The sequence below is a fragment of the Manis javanica genome, chromosome 1 (genome assembly GCF_040802235.1).
Source record: "Manis javanica isolate MJ-LG chromosome 1, MJ_LKY, whole genome shotgun sequence".
Taxonomy (NCBI): domain Eukaryota; kingdom Metazoa; phylum Chordata; class Mammalia; order Pholidota; family Manidae; genus Manis; species Manis javanica.
In genome coordinates this window covers 234,930,625-234,948,115 of record NC_133156.1, presented here as the reverse complement: position 1 = coordinate 234,948,115, position 17,491 = coordinate 234,930,625, and the positions used below count along the sequence as shown (strand labels likewise).

At 46.6% G+C, this 17,491-nt stretch overlaps 1 protein-coding gene across 20 annotated transcripts in view; it reads left to right on the top strand.

Annotated features, from left to right (window-relative positions):
- Positions 1 to 574: 574 nt before the first annotated feature.
- Positions 575 to 17,491, top strand: part of ATP6V1C2 (ATPase H+ transporting V1 subunit C2) — a 48,357-nt gene continuing 31,440 nt past the window's right edge. For 12 of the 20 annotated variants that reach the window (XR_012122736.1, XR_012122720.1, XM_073216600.1 and 9 more), the window contains exons 1-3: positions 575 to 707; positions 1,883 to 2,022; positions 3,691 to 3,758. Coding sequence is in view for 16 of the 20 variants with exons in the window: in XM_073216600.1 (XP_073072701.1) it covers positions 1,894 to 2,022; positions 3,691 to 3,758 (197 nt within the window). In the remaining 4 variants the exon portion in view is untranslated. Of the gene's footprint in view, positions 708 to 761; positions 1,266 to 1,868; positions 2,023 to 3,690; positions 3,759 to 4,214; positions 4,267 to 17,237; positions 17,421 to 17,491 lie in introns of those variants that run through there. The other 8 variants (XM_073216612.1, XM_073216605.1, XM_073216635.1 and 5 more) reach the window with 6 other exon arrangements.

The following is a 17,491-nucleotide window of genomic DNA, read 5'->3' as shown; positions in this document are numbered from 1 at the left end:
ATGTCTAGGGTTTCCCTTTCTCTGTGTCAAACAGCAGTGGTCATGAAGTCACACTGTGGTCCTAGGCTTTATGTTTTAAACCTCTCCGGTATAGAGGTAATTCCAAAGGCGCGGGGGTGGGAGCGAGGGGCGGTGGACAGTTTTCTCAGGGGAACCAAGGGCAAGCTCACGCCCACTGCCACAGGAAGATTTGTGCCTGGGCCCAGGTGTGCTCCTAGACATGTGAGGCTGTGGCGTTGCTTCCCCCAGGCCCGTGCTATCGCTCAGTTGCCCTGGGAGACCGTCCGCGGTCTGCGCGGTGGGGTGGGGTGGGGGCGCGCGGCGGCTCGAGCCTCACCTCTCCTCTCCGCGGCTGTTCTCACGTCCGGCCGCCCCGCGGGGGCCCGGAGCCCCCGTCCGGAGCGCCCCAGCACGCCCCGAGCCAGCCCCCTCGGGGAGGGCCGCGAGATCCCGGCCCAGTCCCGCAGGGCAGCGTCTCCTCCAGGGGCCCGGGCGCCGCGGCGGCGCAGCCCGGCCAGGCCCCAGTCCGCGACGGAGGCGGGCGGCCGCGTATGCAAATGGCCCACGGGCGGGGGCCGGCCACCTCCCCGCGCAGGATAAGAGCGGGGCGGGCGGGGCCCGCGCAGAAGCCACCGCCTCCCGGGAGCCGGCCGTGCGCTCCGGCCCCGCGCTCACCCGCAGCCCGTCCGCGCGGCCCGCGGCTCCCGGTAAGGACGCGCGGCGGGGCGGGCGCGCCGGCGGCGGGGAGAGCGCGCGCGGCGCCCCGCAGTCAGCGCCAGCCGCCCCGCGCGCCCTGGTTCCCAGTTCGCCGCGCCCGCGGGCGCCGGTCTGGTCCGCGCTTCTCGGTGGGAACCGGCTTCGGCGCCTCCGCGGCGCCCTCTCCGGGGCCGGGCAGGTGGCATGTCCCCAGGTTCTGCGCAGGGCCGGTTTGTCCCAGGCCATCAGCAGTCAGGAGAGAAAGGAATTGCGTTCGTCGTGCGCGGGGTCTGGAGGGAGGCAGATTATCGTGGAGTGGGGAGAGAGGGGAATCAAAAAGAAGAGCGTCCAGGACGGGTCCTTGGCTATTTATTACCCTGTTTCTTCCCTTGCTATCGGAGACGCTTTGGGACACGATACGAACGGAAAAACAGGCCAAGGGGAGAAAGGTGTGGGTGTGTACACGTTTGAATGAGCAGAACTAATCGACTTGAGAGGCCGCAGACGCTGGACAGAAACTGCCAGCAAGTTCCTCAACTCTGCAGTCTTGTGGGAAAACGACTTTTGAAGTACCTGCCTCCAACTTTTTTTCCCTTTTTTTTAAAAAGAGCAAGTCTTTTTTTAAACTAGCACCCCTCTTAAGGTTGGTCTGTTAGGATCTGAGGTTTGCCCAGGCGGCCTATTGTGAAAATGCCTCCTGTCAGGTTCCTGCCTCCACCCCATTCTGCATCCGAGAAGATGCAGTGTGGAAGGGAGAACAATATTCCAGAAGGTGCCCTTGTCCAATTTACCCTCATTTTATCCTGTCAGGTATGGGTTTTCACTGGAAAGGGGAAGGTGAAAGGAACAGGAATCAGGTCCCCTTCTTCCCTCTCACCTCCTCAAACCAGTCAGAACCCCTGGTTCTGGTTCTGGGGTCTGGGAATCTGTGGGAAGACGTGAGGGCTTTCCAAGTGGAGATAAGAACATTGTACATCAGCACATTCATTGCTTTATGCAAGTGGGTCTCCTTGAACTAAAGAATCTAAACTGGAAGGTCAAAGGGGCAAAGAGTGGGGTCTGGGAAAAGTGGCAGATCCTGGAGATGATTAATTCTGAGGGAAGCGAGTGGTGAAGAAGTAGACATAATTTGGCACTTTTTTGTTTGTGTATGTTGCTGTGGTTTTGGTCAGTAACCGGATAAAAGAAGAAGGAAGCATGTCCGAGTTTTGGTTAATTTCTGCCCCTGGCGATAAGGAAAATTTACAAGCTCTGGAGAGAATGAACACTGTCACCTCCAAGTCCAACCTGTCTTATAACACCAAATTCTCCATTCCTGACTTCAAGGTAAAATTCTTGGTGGGGAGGAAGGAGGTGATGGATCGGGGTGGGGGAGTACCCTCTGGGAAGCCAGGCGGAAAGTAAGCAGGCTGAGGATCAGCCTGGGCATGAGGGCGGCAGGGCAGTTGATGGTCTGGATGGGACTTCACGCCGTAGCCTCAAGTTAATTGTGGTACCTATGGACTTAGAGCCACAGGACAAAATTGACAGGGAAAGAAGGGTGTGGGTAGCAGTGTCTTCAAACAGTGGGAAAGCATTTTACATTCTGGGGCCTTCTTCTTGGATTCCTCCTGTTTTGTCTTAAGTACTTCAGACCAGCAATACAGTTTAAATGTGCAGGCTTGGACAGCCTGCCTTGACTGAGTTGGGAGGAGGGCAGCAAGGCCAGGATCCCTCTAGTTCTGATGGGAAGAAAGAGGATTTAGTGCTAACTGGACAGATGGCATAAGGAGATTTGGTAGTAGTGCCAGATCATCTAGGGGCTCTTGTCCTGGAGAACGGAGTTAAAATGAAACAAACATGAAAGAGGAGCAAGACATGTACAGTCTATTTACTTCAAAATGAATTTTCTGCAGTGCTTCCTAAGATTGTAGGTTTCCAAGAGGATGAAGCTTTAAGCACTCTTTCTGACATCGCCATGTATTGCACTGCGGGTGCTGGAGGAATGGCACTAACTGCCCAGCTTCTCCTTCAAACCTGTTGCCCTTCTGCCAAAAGAGCTGCGCCCACAGCTGCTGAAGTTGGTGGTGATGCTACCACATCTGTTAGCATTTATTGAGCAGTTTGGGGTGGGCCAGGCACTTGCAATGCATCCTCTTAAATCTTCACACTCCCCGTGGAAAGATCAGGATGCACTGAGAAAGGAGACCACAGATGCAGAGCTGTTAAGTGGCAGCACTGGGTTCTGAACCCGTCTTGCTGACTTTTTAGACCTGCCCCTGTTTCCTCAGTGACCGTCACTGTGAAGGTCAGTCAGTGCAGCAGCCCTCTTTGCTTACTCCGAGTGAAAGACCAGAGATGTGACCCCCTGCCAAAAGTTGCTTAAAATCAAGTTGCTTGAACAGAAGCAACTTCACCTATTAGAAAGATCCAGGCTTCATCATTTCCTAATTACTTTTTACTGTCTCATTGGTGGTTGGCAACATGATAAAGTTTTTCCTTCTGATTCTGTGCATGAACCTTTAAATACAGTTTTGGACTCTGTAGTAATTCCCACAGTAAGAAATCGTAAGTAATCTGAAGAGAAAAGGACTCCGTGAATGATGAAGCAAGATGACTGTTAATAAAACAGATTGGTTGGGTATCTCGGGAAAAAAAAAGGTTTTAGGAATGATAAATTTTTTATCTTGCTTTTTGGTACATCTCCCTGGCTGTGGGGGTTAATCACGTGACTCGCAGACCAGCATTATAAGAGGCAGATGAGCAAAGGTCTGACCACAACATAGTAGTCGCTCCTTACTATGGCAGAAATATGATGGTTTATCCTGGAAATTTAAAAAAGGCACAAATTCACTGATTGCCCTTAAGAGCTCTTCCAAGTTTCCAGTTTGGTCACTGATAAAGGAGGACAACTAAGCCGAGATGGAAGTTAGAGTTCCCTGCATTGTTGTTGACAAGGCCCCTAAGCTTCTCTGCCGGAAGTGTGAGCCTCTAACTTCTTTACACTCTTTCTAGGTGGGGACCTTGGATTCCCTTGTTGGTCTCTCTGATGAGTTGGGGAAACTCGATACCTTTGCTGAAAGGTAAACTATTTATTATTTACTAAAAACAAGTGAGAATTTGACATTGTGGTCAAAGGACATTGTACTCTTGCTCTGGCTGAACCCACACTTGTCCAAACCTGGTCCTAGAAGTCGTGGAAAGAGCCAGGCGGGGTCTGCGTGAGGGCACAGGGTCAGAAGCAGTGCACAGGGCTCCTTGGTGTTCCCCGGGTAGTTTTATTTGCAGGAGGCACTTTTTATAAAGGCGCTGCTTTCAAAAGGAAGAGGACTGTGCTGTGACATAGAGTGCTGAAACACTTGGGAAACGAATCGGTCCAGTTCCCCCAGGGCTTTTCAATTTTAAAGTTTTTTGTTTGGTTTTGTTTATGTAGTGACATACACATGTAGTAAAAAACTCTGAGTACAAAAAGAAGGCCACGCGGAAATTTTTCCTCTCACCTGCTGTCTCTTCCTGTTCCATTTCCCCCTTTGCTGTAGCAATGCTGTGGCATTTGGGAGAGCTGTCCAGAGACAGCCTGTACATGTACAAGTACGTATGAACATGTTCTTAGAGGTAATTTTACACAAATGATAGCACATATTTTGTACCTTGCTTTTTTTACTTAATCACCTATTGTACGGACAGTTTCATGTAGTCCATAACGGTAGTAATTTAACTGAATAAGTGTGCCCTAATTTATTTGACTTTCCCTGTTGAGGGACATTTACGTTTTGTAATCTTTTACTCTTATAAATGGTGCTGTGATGACTGTTTCTTTTCCCCACTTCTTTGTGCACATGGAGGGGTGGGACAATGAAAAGTCCAAGTGCTGGTCAAAGAGTATTTGTGTATAAAATTATATAGATCTGTTCCCATTACCTCTCCAAGAAGTTGCTCCTATTTACACACTCACCAAAAGTGTAGGAGGCTATGTTAGAGTCTTACAATCACTTATTTTTTAGATGTGTTGCATATCTCACCCATAATCATTGGAAAATATATAGAGGTCATGGAAAAACATGAAAAAGAAATACAAATCACCCATCCAGAGATAACCACTGTGATGTTATATCTGCAGTATGTGCATCCAGTTTTTCTACACATAAATTTTATGCATACATCTATTAAGAAAGGTGACATCATGCTGTACGTGTTCTGTGAGTTGATTTTCCCTTCGTATCTTCCGCTTTTCATCTCACCATTAATTATTCCATGTAGTGTGACGCCATCTAGATTTGCTATAATTTATCTGGTAGTTAAAAAATATAATAATCCCTTATTTCTGTGAAGATGAAAGTCTGTTGTTTAATAAGTGTTTTCACTTGATTAAAAAAATATATAGATGGGGCAGAAGAGGAAAGAGTCTTGGAGGGCCGGTCATTGACCCACTGAACCGTACAACCAGAACCCAGTCCTAGGCCTTGACTACGCCTGCTGCCTCCACGGGATTTCAGAGCCTCAGGGCCTGTGGACAGGGGCTGTTTTTTCTTCTCAGTGAAATGGTGATATGGCTGTTACTGCCTTTTCTAATGCATTTTTATGGAGAATATATAGTTAAGAATTCTGGTGATTGTACTTTGACTGGTGCCAAAGAACTAGAAATTAGGTTTTCTATGTTCCGGTTGCTGTTCCCCTGCTCTTTATCTACACACAAAAAGAATCCTTTCTCCGTCACATTTTGCTGTATGTGGGATGTTGGACTAACCACATAAAGGCACTCCTAGTGACCAGTGGTTTGCAGCTCACAGTCTTTGAGAAAGAAGACTAACCTTTGTGATATCTCTGTGCTTCAGGAAAGAATGAAGGGGGGTAAAGTCATGTTAAATCGAATATTACCAAATCCCAAGACATGTTCTATCAAATTCCACATCAGGACAAAATGACTTGATCCCTGCGTGTCACTCCTTTCTCAGGCTGTTCTGCACTGCGGGGAGGTGGGCCTGATGACACCATGGGGGCCAACCCACTGTCAGGCTGGCTACTCCTTCAGTGTTCTCAGCAGCTCTGACAAACTGCAGTCGGAGCTGGGCAGTGGGTGTAACCATGTTGGTTTAACAAGTGTTAACTGTTCCCAGGCCTACTGAAGTGACAGCCAGTTGTCTTTTTATCTTTCTAGGCCATTCTAGACCTTCCAGACCCTTCTGTGATGTCATCTTCCCTAGTGAAAGCCCTTTAGCCTCTTATTCAGCAAAAGGCCCCTGTGGCTCTACTCTTCTGTGATACTGGATCATTATTATTTCTACTTTTGTTTCTTTTGTTTGTTTCAGTAAATATCAGTGTTTTGCTCTGTACCTATTTGTTGCACAATTTACTTGTGATGGTGGCATAGCATATGTTTAAGAAAAAATATGAAGGTTACAGCTATAATTGTGAAATATAGGATCTATCTGAATCAAAAGGCTTTTTAGAAAAAGCAGCTAGGTGTGGTAAGGTTGAAAATCACTATGCGTTGTTTTATGTTTCTTTGTCGGTATAGATTCTCAAGAGCCTTCCTATCAGGGTGAAAAGGAAAAGGGTGTGGTCTGAGCACCTCCAAATTCTTATTCCTAGCATTTGTCTAGTCCATGGGTCAGGGTACTCTGTTATAGGAATTAATGCTGAAGCTTGGGGTGAAATAATGAGATATACTAGAAAAATACAAATGGAGACAGGTGCCAGCTTTTTTGAATGCACTACCTAATTCTTTGCAAAGAATGTTATTAGATAAGTAAATGCTAGTTGGGTATGTAAACCCAGGCAGCAAAAACCTGTCAGCACTGCTTCTGGCCAGGAGAACAGAGGAGGGACAAGAGTTTTCCAGGTGTATTGTTTCCACATCCTTTTATTATTTATTTACTCAGAGCACTAGAGTGTTTTTCCATGTAGCTGGAAGGCAGGTTTTGCTTACTGGAGCCCTCCCTTTATTTTTGATTTATTTCCCTATGCTGCCTTTGTTAATTTACCCTCTGTTTACACTGTAGATCATGAAAATTTAAGAAACCAAATGATTCTATCTTTAAAAACGTATCTCCCCCGCACCCCCACTTTTTTTCAATATTTGAGTCCTTTCACAGTATCTTAGCCTGTTGATGGTTGAAATATTACATTTCACAGGTGCTTGGGCATTGAGATAAACCTCATGGGATCCTGTGGTACACTGGTGGCTGTCCCTTGTCCCTGAGTGCATTACTGCCTTGTGGACTAGCCAGTGGCTTTTCTTTACCCATGTAGTTCCATGAAGTTGACTGAGGGTTGGCTGACCAAAGATTACATATGTGGGTGTGGATGTCTGCTTAGTGATGCAGAGCTCAGGGAGTTGTTCTTCTAAGGGCATCCTAGAGGGAAACAAATTATCATTTTAAAAAGGTTACCCAAGCTGTGTGGCATTTCCTCAATTCATTAGATAAATGCCGATTGGACGCCTGTTACTGCCGTGTGGTTTCTTGACTCCTCAAAGCTCCTTGGCAGTCCCAGTGTGTGTTTGCTGTTCTCCCACCCTCTGTAATGACTGTTTCAATCTACCCCCGTTAACACCTGCTCATCTGACACCCCCAGACTCTCCCTCTGCCCCCACTGCCTTCATATCTGCTGCTTACCCTCTCCTCTACCACCGAGTGCATCCCCTTCATAGCACTGACCCCAGTGGACTGGCACATTTTCATGTGGGATTGTTGGATTAACATCCATCTTCCTAGCTGGACCGAAGGTTAGACCCTCAGCACTTAGAGCATTGTAGGCCCTCAGTGACCAGCTGAATGGGTGAGTGCATGAAAGAATCCTGGGATGTTAGAGCTGCACAGGCCTTTAGAGATCTAATCATGTTCCAGAGAGAAGCTCCCAGAAGGAGGAATAGACCCTCGATCCAGGTTCAACAATCAATCATTGTTATTATTTATGACAACACTTAATAGTGTATTTTAAATATAGACATTTTTAAATGTCTCATTTAAAAAAGACTTATGTCTTACTCATGGCTCAGGTAATTATCATTGACATTTAAAAAATGCAATATAGTTACACATTTAGAAAAATCAAATGGTGTGAAAAGGTACAAAAAGAAGATAGAAAGCTCCACTTTAACTCTTGTCCTTCTCCCAGTAGGAGACCATTATTAGGCTTTGGTGTGGTTCCTGCTGGTAAAACAAAACAAAAAATATCCACACACTTATATACATTCCTGATTCAGCCCAAATACTTACAAGTCTGGAAGATCTTATTTTGAGATATCTACTAAGCACAAATAGGTTCTTTTTTTAAATCTTTTTTAGATATATCCCAGGACAGCACACTATCACATGGTTGGTGCAAAGATCCTATTGGTTATTCATTTGGGATTTAGGGGGAATTAACATTGTTACCATGTTGAGTATTTCTATGAGCACAGTTCATCTTTCAATTGATTCTCTTTTTTTGTTCCTCTAGTGAACCTTTAATGTTTTATTCAATAAAGACCCCGCACAGTATCTTAGTGATTTTTTCCCCCCAAATATTATATTTTTCTATTTTATTGCTATTAGAAATGAGATCTTTTCTCTAAATGCTTATTGTTTATAAACAGGGATTTTCACATATTAACTTCATGACCCACCAAGGCCCTGGAGTCTGGCTCCAGAGCCCTCATTCTTAGCCACAATCTTAAGATTGGTCTATTGTGTGAGGGCACAGAACTTGAAAGCCACGTCAGCCTAAGAAAGATGATGGCTTTGAGGAAAGAGCTTGGAAGTTTCCCTTCTTTCTCCATCCTCTCTACACCATTCAACACGGCATCCGCTAGCCACATGGGACCTTTGAGCACTGGAGATGTGGCTAGTTTGAAGTGAGATATATAATGTATAAAACAGCCACCAGATTTCAAAGATCTAGTAGAAGAGAAAGAACGTAAACTATTTCCATCATTAATTTTTTATGTCAGTTACCTGTTGAAATAATATTTTGGATAGTGGATGGCATAAAGTATATTATTAAAATTAATTTCACTTATGTTTTTTAAAGTGTCTACTGGAAAACTTTACATATATGGCTCAATTTTATTTCTGTTGGGCAGTGCTGGGCTAGAGTTCTAGGCAGGGCTCCTCAAGGGCACAAATGAATTCCCTGGGGATCTTGATAAACTGCAGATTCTGACTCCAGGGCTGAGCTCAGCCCAGGATTCTGCTTTTCTTCCAAGCTCCCCAGTTATACTAGTGCTGCTGGTCTGCAGACTGCACTTGGAATATCACACTGAACACTTTTAAATCTGTGGCTCCCAAACTGTAGTGTACATCAGAATTATCTGGAAGATCTGTTAAAACAGGTGACTGGGCTTCACCTCTAGAATTTCTGATTCAACAGGTCTGAGGCAGGGCCTGAGAATCTGCATTTCTACCCATTTCCAGGGGACACTGATGTTTGTCCTGGCTCTGTGACTGAGAGCAACTGCTTTAAATGGTAACAAGATGATCAGTTTCTGGAAGTTTTAAAATGTGTCATTGTGACCTATTGCTTGCTACATTTTTAGGAGTAGTTTTATTCACAGAATTCACAGAATTTTCCAGTGTTATTGGTCTCTTAGTTTTCTCTTTGGTTGAAGAGGTATATTGTTTTTGGTACATTTTGTTTTCCTAGAAAATAATCCATTTCATCAACTTTTCCAGGTTATTTGTATAGCATCTACCAACAAGTATTTTTGTGCACTGTATAATTATCTCTGTTAACTTCTCATTTTTTGGTGTTTGGTTTTCTTCATTAGGCTTATCTAGTGGCTTACCTAGTTTACTCTTCAATAGAAGCAGCTTTTTTCCCGATTTTTAAAATTCAGTTTTATCACTTTTCTGATTTTTCATTTTTTAATTTCTACATTTATCCCCATTTTCTTCCTCTTGCTTTATTTTCTCGCTTTTCTGTAAAATGTACTGAGTTCTATGCTTAGTTCATTTATTTTATTTTTTGTTTCATTCTGTAATGCTTAAGGTGACCCATTTTTCTGTCTATTACATAACTTCGGACATGTGGGATTTTCATTGTCCTTTTTTTCTAGATATTCTGTCAATTCTTTATGCTTTTGAAAAGAATTTCTGGAAGGTAGAGATTTTTTTATTGTTTCTGTTTTTGTGTTTCACTTCTAACCCTCTTGCTTTGTCATTAGAGAAGGAAATGAGTCCTATTTCTACTGTTGGGAACTTGAAGTTTCTGTGACAAGGCAGATGGCTGCTTTTTCTCGGTGTTTCCTGGATACCTGGGATGGGTGTATTCTCTTGTTTTCATTGTATAGCGTTGACACATGTTCACTGGAGCAACATTGTCAATATTTTTCATATCTACCAAGTCCATGTTTTTATACCTTATGCACTGTGCTACTCTTACTGGATGCATGAGGCTATGGCAATTATAATTTTTTATAATTGTAATTATAAAATTATATGGCTTGCCACTTGATGTTGCCTATGCTTCTGTTTCTGTTACTTTGTCTTGAGTTCCATACCACCTGAGATTTGTTGCCCCCCTGTTTTAGTGGCTGCCATTTATTGATCACCCATCGTGTGCCAGGCACTATATTTCCATCTCTCCATTTGCCCACAAACACTTTACCACAGCCCCTTGACCTGTTGCAGATGAGATTATTGCCCCTCACAGAGTTAAGCTACTTGTGCAAGGGTCACGTAGCCTGAGTGTCAGGCCTTAACCTGGTCTGCCTGCTCCTCCCGTTGGCCCTGCTTTCGTCCCTTCTTCAGGCCATACGGGGACAGTCTCTGCTTTGCCTCAGGTGACTCAGTACCCGACGGCCCCCTTCCCCAAGCTCGCAGCAGCTCTCACCAAACCAGAAGTCCAGCCAGCAGGGAAGGAAGGAATGTTGGAGGGTGTGTGGTAAGGGCCAGCCTGGAGCAACGTTGCCAGACCACACAGTAATCCCGTGGGGGTCAAATGTAGAGTAAGGCGCTTCCATCTCAGCTCTCAGCCAGCTCCTGGGACGCAGTCGCGTCCACCTGGCCCTCTGTCAGCTCTTCACGCCCTAGGAGATGGCAGCTGCTGAGACTGTCCATATTTTCAAGAACTTAAGGGGTAACTTTAAATGGTTCTGTCTGTGCATTGGCCCCATGTCTTAAGTTAACACCATTCTCAACAGACAGCTCTATTGTGTACGCCCTCCTCTTCTGTGGGTTTGCCCACCTCAGTCACTGGCTCCCTGGGCCCGAGCACCTGCTGCCCAGGTGGGCTGTCTGGGCATGTCCTTCCTGGCGGACGGTCCACTTGAGACTCCAGGGAGGACGAGCCCCGGGGCTCCACCTCCAAAACCCACCCCTCTCTGTCCTTCTCAGCACGCCCAGCACTTGACCTTCATTTCATTCCTGTGTTCTTGCCACAAACCCCTAACCCATCTCCCTGCTCGCTTTACATCCACACTCCATGCAGCAGGCAGATTTACCTTTTAGAAACACCAAATCCCATGACTTTCTTGCTGGAAGCCCTCCTGGGGCTTTCCAATGCCCTCAGTATAGAATCCATACTCTTGACCCTGGCTCCTAGGTCCCTAACTGGTTGAGTCGTGGGCATCCCGCTTCATGGCCCGCTCACCCTCCCACCTCCCTGACTGCATCCTGCTCTGTGTCAGGTACACAACTTGGCCCTCTGGCCCTTGCAGGGTGGGCTCCTTCTTGTCATCTGTGTCTCAGTTTAACTGACACCTCCTCCAGAAGTTTCTCCAGACTAGCAGCCACCTAGTCCCTCGGGTTCGCCCTGGTTTAATCCTCGCCTTCCACACAGCACTATTTAATACTTCTCATGTTTGTCTTTGTCTCTTATGCAATATAAGCCCCAAGAAAACAGCTCCTACAGCAATGCCTGGCTCAGAGTGGGAGCTGAATAAATACTTGCTGAATACATACCCATCACCTCACTGTAGTGGGCCTCCTCTTATTGCCCATGTGACATCCTGGGGAGCTTTAAAAAAAAAAGTGTCCTTGGGCACTGCATCCAGGGATTCTGATTGGGTGCATCTGGGGTAGGGTCTAGGAATCTGCATTTTAAGTGGGGACTTAGGGTGTTCCTGAGGCAGGGGGCCTTAAGACTTTGAGGAATGTTGCTATGGTTCAATAAGCATTTTACACAGCCATTATCTTGTTTAATCCAGCATACTTCTAGGAAGATGATCTTAAGACTGGGGACTCTAAATGTATATTTAGAAGTTTATAATAGAGTTTTTTTTTCCTGAACAGGTAGTACATTCACATGCATTAAAGATAAAAACCATGAGAATCTCCCTTTCACCATCTCCCATCCTGCCCTTCCCATGCCCCGCACTTAGGAGACCACTTATCTAAGTGTGTGGATAAATTTCTGGTGCTGCTTTATGCAACTCAAGGAAATGCCAGTGTATATTTGGATTTCTTCCCTTTCTTAAACACAAAGTAGTAATCCACTTTTGCATCTGGCCGCTTCTGCACCTAACAGTCATGTCCTGGGGAGATTTCTCGGCCTGGCACATCTGCAGCTTTCTAGCTGTTTAAATATCTCGCATTCCCTGAGGGGGAGGTGCCCAGAGATGGACACTTGGCTTATTTACCTGTATGGGGAAGGAGGCTCTTACCAACAGTGCTGCGGAATACACTCTCCACTGGCATCATTACTGTGCACGTGTAAGTGTGCAGCGTGTGGGTACCTGCAGGGTAAATTTTCAGAAGCAAATTGCTGGGTCCAAGGGTCATATGCCTTTGTAATTTTTGATGGATGTTGCCAGATTACTCAGCTTTGACCATTTTGCATTTTTACAGCCATGGAGGACAGTTATCATTTCCCCACGACCTTTCTCACAAAGTGTGTTGTCAAATTTGGGATTTTTATAAACCTGACAGGTAGAAATGTTCTCTCAGTGAGTTTAGGATTTGTAAAGAACAGCTTTACTTAGACATGAAATAAGTGGCAAATTTTTAAAGTGTACAGTTTGGTGAGTTTTGACATACATACATCTGTAAAACTATCACCACAGTCAAGATAATGAACATACCCATTATCCCCCCAAATTTTCTTGTGCTCCTTTGTAATCAATTTCTTCCCGCACCTCCTTCAAAACTGATCTGCTTTCAATATGATTGTTTGCATTTTTAAAAATGTTTATATAAATGGAATGATACAGTATGCATTCTTTTTTCCATCTGTTTTTTCATTCCACATCATTATTTGAGATTTATCTGTGTTGTTGTGTGTATATTGTCAGTTTTTACTGCCGAGTAGTACTGTTCTATGGGTGAGCCACAGTCTGTTTATTCACCTGTTGAGGGACATTGAGTTGGTTTCCAGTTTCAGACTATTAAAAAGAAAGCTGTTACAAACATCCATATACCATCTTTGTACTGACGTATTTTCTTTCCTTTGGGTAAGTACCTCTCTACTGAGGCAGCTGGGGGCCTGGACACGCGGAGTGCGGGCGCACACATGCCTTCTGACTCTCCGGCCTTTGGATCGCGCGCCTGACCCACTGGGATGGATGTGGCCTGGAGGAAGGCGACGTTAGTACCCCCTAAAGCATGGGCCCAGGGTCCTCTAGCCTTGGACTAAGCTTGGTATTGCAGTGGCATTGAATATGTACTGTTTTGTAGACATAGGGAATACTGAGATTTTTTTTTAAAGAAAATTCTCACTCTTGGAAAAGTTCACATTCTGGGAGATGAGGCATCTCAATCCTGGATGACATGTGAGTGAAGCAGGAATGCTGGGGACGTACTGGCTCTGAGGGAGACAGGACCGTGTCCTGCTTCATATCTTAAGGCACTTGTCCAGCCAGCCAGCATCATCTGGACACCTGTGTGTTTTCCAGGAGCTGGTGATGGCACAGTTAATACATGTCCAGAGATGTCTTTGTTTCGTGGAGTACCCCGATGAGGAAGCCACGCTCTTGGTGACAACTGATGCAGTACGGGAAGGTTGTGATTGGAAGCCCTGTGAGGGCAGCAGTCACGGTCCGCTTGCCCATGGCCATCTCCTTGGGACGCTGCCAGCACCTAACGGACACCATATGTTTTGTTGAGTGCAGAAAACACCAACTCTGACTTCTGTTTGTTAGGGGTGACATGCCTGGAGGAGGGGAACTTGGGCTGTTAGAAAGGGCGAGTAGCGTCCAGGCTCGGGATACTGACTGGCTCCCGAAGGCTGGCACAGGAAGGGTCCCCTGCTTGGAGAAAGGCGAGGCTGGACAGACAAGGGTGTTATTAAATCCAATTCAGTATTCTAAAATTGAGGCAGGGAACAGCGAATCCTTGATTCTGCCCTGATCAGCTGCCAGGGAGCTGTGTGACCTGGGGCAACCCCACCTCTCCTTGGTCTCAAAGGCTCTTCCAGCTGGGACCCCACGTGTGGCTCTGGGTGGGCAAGTTATATTACAGTCACACTTCCTAAGCGTGACTCTAATGTTAAGGATTTTATTAGTGTGGGGAGGGCTTATTTCATTTTATTTTTTATGGTAATAAAACACCTACTTCATTCTATTATTATTAACATCTTGATGAACATCTTTGTGTAAATCTTTGTCTGCATTTTTAGTTTTCTCCTAAAGTTGCATTTCCAAAAGTGGAATTACTGGTTCAAAGGATACAGACATGTTTAAAGCTGTTTGTACATATTGCTAAATTGTTTTCCAGTGAGGTGCAAGGAAGTGCTGTTTCATCACACCCTTGTCAATTTATTGCCTTTCAAAAACTTTGTCCATTTACCTGGCAACATGAAAATGATGTGGGATTGTTTTACTGTGTATTTCTTGGATTAGCAGCAGGAGTAAACATATTTTCAGGTGCTTCCCAGCCATCTGTAGTTCCGCTGTTGTTATGTACTTGTCACTGCCTTTGTCCATCCATCCCCTGGAGTGGGCTGCAGGCTGCACAACCCTGGGGGCGCTCCTCCCCTGTGTGCAGGGCAGGGGCAGCTCCGTGTGAATGGGGCACCAGCTGTTAGGCACTTGGCTGCTTGGCGGATTGACCTTCTGGCAGACTCTGCAGGACTTAAACAAACGTGTCTTGCTCCTTTCCAATCCAGATGCTCAGGGCACTACCCCCGCTAGTCCTAAAAGCCTGTGGGACGCCAGAGCATTTCAGGAAAACTTCAGAAAGAGGAGCCTTCCTTGGCCATGCCCACAGGGGGCAAACTTTCTCTGAGGGTAGACTGGCCTTTGAAGAGGACCAAGAATCACTCTGCCATGATGTGGGTGAACCAGACTGTGTCAGGCCAACTTGACCAAAGCAAATTCTGTTTTGAGTGATGGGTAATTTTGATGAGTGGCTCTACAAGCAGTATGTGGAGGGGGATCCCTTTAAAGAAGGAAATAGCAGTCCATTATTGCAATTTCCAGTTTCTGAGAAGCAAAGCCAGAATTCAAAGCATGGTGTCTGGGGGGCCAGAGCCCCTCAGAGTGGGGAATCTCCCAGAGGCCTCACTGGATCTTTGTCTAAAAAGAAAGTCACTGAATTGCTCTCTAGTCACATTTTCCTGATGCCTTTGCTACAGGGCACATTGATTTTATTGTCCCTTGGCCAAGGAGGAAGCAGAGAGAAAGGGGTGGGAGCCCAGGGCCTCTGTGAGTCACCAGCTCTGTGGAACCTTCTGGGCCTCACCTCACAGGGCTCCCATGTGGCTGCGGATGGAAGCGGGACCTGTTGTGGCCCCTCCATCGAGACACTGAGGACAGTTGGTACGATGGAGTGTGCCTAGGGTTTTGCAGAGAGAGTCACCTGGGCCCCTGGTGTGCTGAGGGCAGCTGCGTAACGCATGGAGGTTGCATTAGATACAGTTATGGGGGTTGGTACTACTGATGCTGTAGCCACCAGCGAAGGGACCTCAGGCAAGTTTATTGACCTCTCTGAGCCTCGGTTTTCTCACCTCCTTTGTCCTGAGGTTTCACGTATATCCACGCAAGTGCCTTTCTGAGACTGAGGACAGCTCACTAGATAAAAGCTATTGTTACTCTTGCTTCAAAATCCTTCCTGTCACCTGCTGGCCCTCTCCTCCCAGGCTCAGGGTACTTTCTAAAAACCAGACAAACCTCAGCCTGCTTTTGCCTGAATTGTCCAGAAAAAAACAGGGAAAAGGAAGCCCTCTCTTTCATGTGGTCTAGACTTGCACCCAGGACCTCAGAACCTGATGTGCACGCTCTCTCCACAAGAGAACTGGGTGCAGGAGACCCAGGCCTCCCTCCCACCAAGCAGAGCTCCCTGCTGGGGCGGGTGCCCTGATGAAAGCTGGGCCCACAGGGGTGTACGGTGGAAGGGGAAGCACACCAAGCTTTGCTGTGCCAGGTTGCAGTTGAGACACCTTTCAGGAAGAATCTCCTGTGTGCTTGGGCGCTGGGGTAGGGGATCAGGTGAGCGGAGATCAGCCCTGGCCTCTGCATCCTCTAGCTGGGGTGGCATTCCTGCTGAGGTCAGGAGGCTTTGAGAAACCTGCCTAGCTGTCCCCCACAACCACACCCAGGCCCGGAAGAGCCCTGGGGCCCTGCATGCTGGACTGGCAGATGAGTTTGGGACTGCAGGAGGAGAGGAGGTATCCAGAGAACTCAGGAGGAGAGGAGGTGTCCAGAGATCTCAGGAGGAGAGGAGGTGTCCAGAGATCTCAGGAGGAGAGGAGGTGTCCAGAGATCTCAGGAGGAGAGGAGGTGGGCAGAGATCTCAGGAGGAGAGGAGGTGTCCAGAGATCTCAGGAGGAGAGGAGGTGTCCAGAGATCTCAGGAGGAGAGGAGGTGTCCAGAGATCTCAGGAGGAGAGGAGGTGGGCAGAGATCTCAGGAGGAGAGGAGGTGTCCAGAGATCTCAGGAGGAGAGGAGGTGGGCAGAGATCTCAGGAGGAGAGGAGGTGTCCAGAGATCTCAGGAGGAGAGGAGGTGGGCAGAGATCTCAGGAGGAGAGGTGGTGTCCAGAGATCTCAGGAGGAGAGGAGGTATCCAGAGATCACAGGAGCACCTGGGTGGCTGTGCTTTTGGCTCTTAAGCCATCTTACACCCCAAGAGGCAGGGAGTGCAGGCCCCCCTTGGAGCCCAGGGTCCAGAAACCAGAGGTGCTGAGAGGTGCCCCTTAGTGTTTGCAGGAAGGAAAAACAGTATTTTCACTGCACAGCAGGCCCCAGGAAGCCCTTCCTTCCTGACTCCATCGCACGCTGGGCTTTTGCCTGCCCAGTTCCTGAAGGCCTCCCCACTTCTCACTTCCCTACCTGCTCCACTTCACCCAGGGGTCGTGCACCCACCTCTCCCACCCCCAGCTCTCTCAGCTTTTCCCCTTGGGGCTCCCCATTTGACTGTGGTTTATTTGAAAGAAATCTTAATGGCCTGAAAGCCAGGTAGCCTGCTCTTGACTTATCCCTTCATTTCCTTAGTGCTTTGTTTATTTGCATTATCATTTTTGCTTTTTTATTAATAACATGCTGGTTATTTTAGAACCCAAATCTCATTCCTCAAAGGGCACCATTTCAACAATGTAGTGCCAATCTATAGACTTTTCTATGCATAATACAAATGTGCATTTTTAGTTTTAAAGAAATGCAATAACCATAGACACTATTTACTTCTTGCTTTTTCCCCTTTACTCCAAGATGTAGAGCTTTTCGTGGAATCCACAGAAGGCCTCCCTCATCGCTTTTGTAGAGACTTCTCGGTGACCACTTGATCATTCAGGCTGGGTCCCCTGTTGATAACACTGAGACGGCCTCTGCTCATGCCACATTACACATCCTTGTATACATGGTTTCATGCACAGCAGCCAGTGTATCAGAAAGGTCAGTTCCTAGAAGTGAAATTGCTGGGCAAAAATATCTCTGTGTTAAAAACGTTCGATGGATATTCTGAA